This window comes from Musa acuminata, chromosome BXJ2-6, assembly GCF_036884655.1.
Source record: "Musa acuminata AAA Group cultivar baxijiao chromosome BXJ2-6, Cavendish_Baxijiao_AAA, whole genome shotgun sequence".
NCBI lineage: Eukaryota > Viridiplantae > Streptophyta > Magnoliopsida > Zingiberales > Musaceae > Musa > Musa acuminata.
The window spans coordinates 37,715,602-37,723,694 of NC_088343.1; the positions used below are offsets into that span (position 1 = coordinate 37,715,602).

Here is an 8,093-nt window from a genome sequence, read left to right on the forward strand (position 1 = left end):
GACCAGTCTGCACAATCTTTAACAGTGTGCATGACGCAAGATAAGGAAAGATGCATACGGAACAGAGTTGAATTCCTTAAAGAGTTGAACCGGGAGGCATGCATGATCAAGGGAGGGACGTGTAAAAAGGTATTCGCAAGCTCGAAAGGAACCACCAACATAGACGATGGATGGTCCATGGGGGACGATAGATAACTGCACTACCTGGTGAAAGACGGGCGAAACATACAATTAGGCCGTGCCATTTGCCTCTCGTAGGTACCAAGTCGCGATACCAGAGAGAGAATGATTGATGATCGTCCATCATTAAGAAGGACCGTCGTTTAAATGGTCCTGACATAATACATGATGGAGCTTATTGCACTAGAGGGACCGACCGGCTGGGAAGATTATTCAAGCGAAAGCACAGGAGACACAACTGGGAGTCATTGACCTTTCCCGCATATAATAATTGATCTTTCCAACTTAGTGGTACCTAAGCCAGACCTTAGATTCGTCTCAATCACATTCTTTGTCAGAGCTTCACCTTCGCCTTCACCCACCAAGGCTCCTCCTTGATATGGATTGCCATTTGACGCTGGGTGGAGTCTAGAAGTTGACTCGAACAGTACAAATCAATAAGACAAAGAAAACATGTACAAATTAGTATGGCACAAGTACTCAATTCTTCTAAGATGGAGAGACGGAGAGCTAGTGGATGTCCGCGTCGGATCTCATGGCCGGGATGGGACGTCGTATCCATCGCGGGCATGCGCACCCTGCTCCGCCCGGCAGATGGCGGTGGCTTTTTTATGTTTGCTTCTCGGTAGTTGCAAGAGCTGCTTCTTCTTGGACGCTTTCAGAAACTCGAAAGGAACAACTTGACCAAAGAGGATCCCTTCACCTTCCGCTGCTGCTCCACTCACCCTCCCCGCACAAAACGGAATCAAGTTCCCAGAACTGACAAGGAAATAGATCCTCAAACCGTAGTCAAATCAGTACTCGTCCCGTCGCCCTACGACTTGTGCCAACTTGAGGAGTCACCATCGAGATCGAGCTAAATCGATTCTCTAAGGCGACTCAGCTAAGTAACGTTGCAATAGGTTTCAGTTCCTGTGCAGAATTACGGCAGTGTGTTCCTGAGGTACGGAACAGCAGAGACAGTGGAGCCTTGTCCGTTGTTGATACCATAACGCTAATCCCCGAGTTGCTGGCACACGTACTCCATGATCGGTACTGTCTCAAGTAAATATGAAGGATGATGAGCACAGCGGCAAGTAATAGTAATACAGATGGTTGTACCAAAAGGTTTGATCTCAAAGCCAATGATCGACCGCTGCTGACGGCCTTCTCCATTTACTCCTTCCAAAACTGTCGAAGATACCGATTCGTTTCAGCGTGAGTTGTTGATGCTTTCCACACTCTGTCCCCATCTTCTCCCTCCTATATATAGAGCACCAGTCTAGTCCAAGGGAGACCAAGAACGTGAGAAAGAAGAAGAAGAAGAAGAAGAACGATGAGAGGGCCTTCTCCCTATCTTGTTCTACCTGTCTTTTTCCTCATCTTTTGCTTCACCGCTTCCTGCAGCGAGCAACGCCGGGTAATTAGGATGGTTTCTTCCTTGGATTGGCTTAGTTTAAGCACGGTAATGTATTCATACCATTTCTTGGGCAGGTGTATATTGTGTACTTAGGACAGCACAAGGGACTTAGAACCGGCCAGGAAATCCTAGAAGACCACCATTCCCTGTTGCGTTCTGTTAAGAACAGGTGCACCGATTCGAAGTCAACCTCATCCTTTCTTCTTCTTCTTCTTCTTCTTCTTCTTCTTCTTCCTTCTACTACCCGAGTCTCTGATTCGTTTCGACTCTCGTCAACATTGAGCAGCGAAGAAGAGGCGCTGAATTCCTTGGTGTACAGCTACAAGCACAGCATCAATGGCTTTGCTGCATTGCTTACTGAAGAGGAAGCAGCGAAGCTATCCGGTGAGTGCTTTGTCTCAGTCATGTCTCCAGCTTCGTCTTCCTGTATGTAACCTTGGCTTTTTGTCACCAGCGATGGAGGAGGTGGTTTCTGCCTTTCCAGGTGAAGCGAGGTGGTCTCCACACACCACGAGGTCTTGGGAGTTCATCATGCAGGAAGAGGGACTCCGAGGTTGGGAGATGGAGTGGATGACCTCAAAAGCGAAGCTTGGGAAGGAGGTCATCGTGGGCGTGGTGGATTCAGGTTCGCTCGATTAATGATTTGATGTCTCACTCTCTCGTCCGAGAGGAGGAACCGCATGCTCTGCAACTTTCCATGATTGCTTACTTTAGGATTCAAGTCAGAATAGTACATGTTGGCTTGGACGGCACATCTGCATGTCTCTCCCGTAGGAGAGCTGAGAGGGCCGAGTTCTCAATGCAAAGGCTTTGCTTTGCTTGGCTTTACAGGTGTGTGGCCGGAGTCCCAAAGCTTCAGTGACGCAGGGATGGGTCCCATCCCAGAACGGTGGAAAGGCATCTGCGAAGAAGGTGATGCCTTCGACTCACTCAATTGCAATAAGTGAGTTTCTCTCCTCTCTTCTCTCTTTTTATGTCGAGAAAATGATATATTCGACTCTTCCATAAGTGTGTGTGTGTGTGTGTCTCTCTCTCTCTCTCTCTCTCTCTCTATATATATATATATATATATATATATATATATATATATCTCAATAAGGTGACGTCTTCTGCTCCTCTAATTATAATAAATAGATCTCTCTCCTTCTCTCTCTCTCTTTTTTTTAATAAAAAATATGATATCTTCGACTCTGAATCTCTTTCTTCTGTTTCTTTTTTTCTACTTCAAGAAAATATATTTGACTCTTCAAATTACAATAAGTGAATCTCTCCCCCCCCTTCTCTCTCTCTCAAGAAGGTGATATCTTCGACTCCTTCAATTGTAAAAAGTGAATCTCCCCTCCCCCCTCTCTCTATATGTGTTAAGAAGGTACTGTTTTCAACTCCTTCAATTACAACAAGTGAATCTCTCATCCTAGTACCTCTCTTTCTCTGTCAAGAAGGTGATATCTTCGACTCCTCCAATTACAATAAGTGAGTCTTTCCCCCCTCTTTCTCTCTATTTCTCTCTTTGTCAAGAAAGTGATTCCTTCGACTCCTCTAATTGTAATAGGTAAATCTCCTCCCCCCCCCTCCTCCTCTCTCTCTCTCTCTCTCTCTCTCTCTCTCTCTCTCTCTCTCTATGTCACGAAGGTGATACCTTTGACTTTTCTAATTGCAATAAGTGAGTCTCTCGCTCTCCCTCCCCTCTATCTCTCTTTCTCTCTCAAGAAGGTGATGCTTTCAACTTCTCTAATTACAATAAGTGAATCTCCCCCACCCCTCTCTCTCTCTCTCTCTCTCTCTCAAGAATGTGATGTCTTTGACTCCTCCAATTGTAATAAGTGAGTCTCCACCTTCTTTCTTTCTCTCTCTCTGCCAAGAAGGTGATGTCTCCGACTCCTCCAATTACAATAAGTGAATCTCTCTATCCCCCACCTCTCTCTTTCTCTCTCACTCAAGAAGATGATGTATTTGACTCCTCCAATTGTAATAAGTGAGTCTCCCCCATCCCCCCCTCTCTCTTTCTCTCTCTGTGTCAAGAAGATGATGTCTTCGACTCCTTCAATTACAATAAGTGAATCTCTCCCCTCCCCCCACCCCTCTCTCTTTGTGTCAAGAAGGTGATGTATTCGATTCCTTCTATTGTAATAAGTAAGTCTCCCCCCCGCCCCTCTCTCTTTGTGTCAAGAAGGTGATATATTCGATTCCTTCTATTGTAATAAGTAAGTCTCGCCCCCGCCCCCCCTCTGTCTGTCAAGAAGGTGATGCCTTCGATTCCTCCAATTATAATGAGCCTCTCCCCCCTTTTTTTTTTCTCTCTCTCTCTCTCTCTCTCTCAAGAAGGTGATGCCTTCGACTCCTTTAATTACAATAAGTAAATCTCTTCCTCCCCCCCCCTCTTTCTTTCTCTCTCTCTGTGTCAAGAAGATGATGCCTTTGACTCCTCCAATTACAATAAGTGAATCGCCCCCACCCCTACCTCTCTCTCTCTCTCTCTCTCTCTCTCTCTCTCTCAAGAAGGTGATATCTTCGACTTTTCCAATTACAATAAGTGAATCTCTCTCTCCCACATTCTCTCTCTTCCTCTTTCTTTTTGTGTCAAGAAGGTGATGCATTTGACTCCTTGGATTGTAATAAGTGAGTCTCCTCTCCTCTTCTCTCTCTCTCTCTCAAGAAAGTAATATCTTCGACTTCTCCAATTACAATAATTGAATTTCTCCTCCTCTCTCTCTCTATCAAAAAGATGATGCACTCAATTCCTCTAATTATAATAAATGAGTCTCTCTCTCTTTGGTAATATCTTCAACTTTTCTAATTGCAATAAGTAAGTCTCTCTCAAGAAGATAATACATTCGACTTCAATTGAATCTCTCCCCACTCTCTCTCTCTCTCTCTCCCTTTCTCTTATAAAAATGTCGGTTGGCAACATTTGTGTTCCTTATTCTCACTATAGCATCGTTATTTGACTCTTAAACTAAGATTCCATCTAATCATAAAGTTCAATTTGATATTACGTTCTCTTTGCATAGATTGGACCATTAGATTAGGAGAGTAGCAATTGCATCAATTCTTTTTGTCTTGAAGAGAAATATGAGAGGAGCACTCCTAAAAGATTCCTTAAAAGAGCACCGTCAAATCAAATCAATTTCTCTTATCTCGGAGAAGATGGAGGTGAAGTAGGAGCTGGAAAAGGGTTTTACTTCTTCTTAGGATCAGAAAGATTCTCTCTTGACTTGCTAGTAGAAAGAGACCCTTCCCAAAACAAACAACCAAGGTGTGATTTCTCTACGGAGAAGAAGCACCCGTGAACCCCTGCACGGGACACACACAAGATGATCACCTTCCTCACTGACGTCCAAGAGGAAAATGAAAGAAAACTCTGGATCGAAACTACATGAATAGAACAGACATGATAGGCTGGCTGACCATCTAAATTATTTGCCACAGCTCGGCGGCTTCCTGCTGATAGGACAGCTTTGTTTGTCCAACTGCGAGCGCCGGACTCTTGTGGCTGTTCGAGCCTGGCATCTTCTCGGGAATCAATGGCCATCCAACTGGTCCATGCAAATATATATATATATATATATATAATATCTCTTTGATGTTTTAAATCTTGATTTAATGTGTTGTGGGAAACAACTTTGAGCCGTGGCCTCGGGGCCGACGCGGCTCGGTTCGGGTCCGGACGACGGGGATCTCCCTGGGGCGTTCCTCGAGCCCGCTGAGGCGGTCGAGTGCGGTGTCCGATCGGGACGGTGTAGCCGTCTCCTCCGGGCAGGAACTCCTCGCCTGCGCGTCCGGAGGGGACCTTCGGCTTCGCACCTGCACAAAGGTCGGGCCGAGGTGCTCGGCCCGACCCCTCCGACGATCGAGTTAGCAGATGTGGAGTGGGTTTCAGATGAAGAAGTATTTTTGTGTGTCTGTCTCTCCCCCCTCTTTTAATGAACGAGAGGGTATTTATAAGAAAGCATACTGCTTCTTGAGCTGCCCGCTTGTAGGGGGCAGGCTGGTAACGTCTAACTTTGTGTTGGGGTGGCGTGAAGAATTGAGCGTCTCGGTCGACGTTTCGATCTGCATTGATCAGGTGCTGTTGCGTGAGGCGTCATCTAACGTTAGCTGAATCTTATCATAATTACTATCGTGAGATAATACGGTGCCTTCCACTTTGTTAATAATGACGTATTGTCTCTTGATTCCTATATATTCTGTTCCGTTCTACTATTTGTTTGACTCAACATGTTGACTTTCTGGTGGTGCATGGCAGAAAAATAATTGGAGCTCGCTACTACCTTAAGGGCTACGAGGCGTACTACGGCTCCCTCAATCGAACATACGCTTACCTCTCCCCACGCGATCACGACGGCCACGGTACCCACACCGCCTCCACCGTCGCCGGACGGGTGGTCCCCGGCGTCTCCGCCCTGGGCGGCTTCGCCAGGGGGACGGCCGCCGGCGGCGTCCCGCTCGCCCGTCTCGCCATATATAAGGTCTGCTGGCCGATTCCCGGCCCCAACCCCAACATCGAGAACACCTGCTTCGACGCCGACATGCTCGCGGCCTTCGACGACGCCATCGGCGATGGCGTCCACGTGCTCAGCGTGTCGATCGGTGCGACCGGAGTGCCTCCCAAGTACTCGAACGACGGCATCGCGATCGGCGCGCTCCACGCCGCGAAGCATGATATCGTCGTGGCATGTAGCGCCGGGAACGACGGCCCGGCGCCGGCCACAGTGTCGAACCTCGCGCCATGGATGATCACCGTCGGCGCCAGCAGCATCGACCGCGCTTTCGATTCTCTGGTCCTACTCGGTAATGGAGTGACCATCAAGGTACGAAGACTCGTGCATGCATCACCTGCGACTAGCGAAGCTGCCAAATAAATGGCCTCCTCACTCTACCTACTGATCTGCGTCAGGGCCAAACCGTGACACCATCTGTGTTGAAGAGTTCGGAGTTCTACCCTCTAGTTTATGCAGGCGACGCTGTGGTTCCTGGCACTCCCGGCAATGTCTCTGGGTACATTTTCCGCTTCCTATATAATGATCAATTGCTCGATGATGATTTCAAGTCTTCGACGTTGATATCCATCCAACAGGCAGTGCCTGCCCAATTCTCTGGATGCCAAGAAGGTGAGAGGGAAGATAGTGGTTTGCCTGAGAGGGAGTGGGCTCAGAGTGGCCAAAGGATTGGAGGTAAAGCGGGCGGGTGGCGCGGCTATCATACTGGGGAATGCGGTGGCCAATGGCAACGAGATCCCTGTGGACGCCCACGTCCTCCCGGGGACCGCTGTGTCGTCCGATGACGCAATAGCCATCCTAAAGTACATCGAAGCAGCCCGCAGGCCGAGCGCAAAGATAGGCTCGGCTCGGACCGTTTTGGGCGTCACGCCGGCGCCCGTCATGGCCGCCTTCTCGTCCCGCGGTCCCAACCGCGTCGAACCCAACATTCTCAAGGTAATTTCGATTGAACTCGAGATGATCCAGGGTAACGATTAAAGCTTTGCGACTCGCGCAGCCCGACATCACGGCACCAGGGTTGAACATCCTGGCTGCATGGAGTGAATCGTCGTCACCCACCAAGCTCGAGGACGATCACCGTAGCGTCAAGTACAATCTTTACTCGGGGACGTCGATGTCGTGCCCCCATGTGTCGGCCGTGGCGGCCCTGCTCAAGTCCCTGCACCCCTCTTGGAGTTCGGCGGCCATTAGATCGGCCATGATGACCACCGGTACACCCTCATGCTTGCACGGCTTAGAACACTCGTTCTGCCCGTCTTCTCATGCAAGCCATTGGCTTTCTTCCTTCTCAGCTGCTGTGGTGAACACCCGAGGAGGGCCGCTAACGGATGCGGCAGGCCAAGCTGCCGGGCCGCTGGAGTTCGGGTCGGGTCACGTACGACCCAACCATGCATCGGACCCGGGGCTCGTCTACGACGCCTCCTACGAAGACTACCTGCTCTTTGCATGCTCCAGCATCGGAGCACAGATGGACCCTTCCTTCCCCTGCCCCGAGACCTCACCGTCTCCTTCCGACCTCAACTATCCATCGATCGCCGTCTCCGATCTCAACGGCTCCGTTACCGTCCGTAGAACCGTGACCAATGTGGGCCGCGGCCCAGCCCGATACCGAGTCACCGTCACCGAGCCGACCGGTGTCTCGGTGCGCATTTCACCGGGAGTGTTGAGCTTCAAGAGAGTAGGCCAGAAGAAGAGCTTCACGGTGACGCTCAAAGCGAGGGACACACCAAGCAAGGTGTACGTGGCGGGTTCCTATACGTGGTCCGATGGGGCACACGTCGTCCGAAGCCCGATCGTGGTTTCCGTCGCTTGATCTCTTTGCCCTGTTTTGCTTCCTCCTGTGCTCTCCTAATGCACACCGCAGGTCAAAGAGCAACGTCGAATAAAGCAACAACAAGTGTGTCGTTTGTGCGGTTCATAAAGAGTTCATTCTCGTCGGTAATTTGAAGGATCAAACATAGTTTTATAGACCCAAAACAATGTTCCATAAAACTTATTAAATTCATAATAATATA

At 49.0% G+C, this 8,093-nt stretch overlaps 1 protein-coding gene across 1 annotated transcript; it reads left to right on the forward strand.

Moving 5' to 3' along the window:
• Positions 1-1,140: 1,140 nt before the first annotated feature.
• LOC103989791 (subtilisin-like protease SBT5.6) lies at positions 1,141-8,093 on the forward strand. Its single transcript, XM_065113935.1, has 10 exons — positions 1,141-1,579; positions 1,654-1,748; positions 1,866-1,963; positions 2,034-2,204; positions 2,411-2,522; positions 5,826-6,390; positions 6,477-6,577; positions 6,657-7,014; positions 7,076-7,289; positions 7,371-8,093. The coding sequence occupies exons 1-10, from the start codon at positions 1,496-1,498 to the stop codon at positions 7,889-7,891; spliced, it is 2,319 nt and encodes a 772-aa protein (XP_064970007.1). The 5' UTR covers positions 1,141-1,495; the 3' UTR covers positions 7,892-8,093.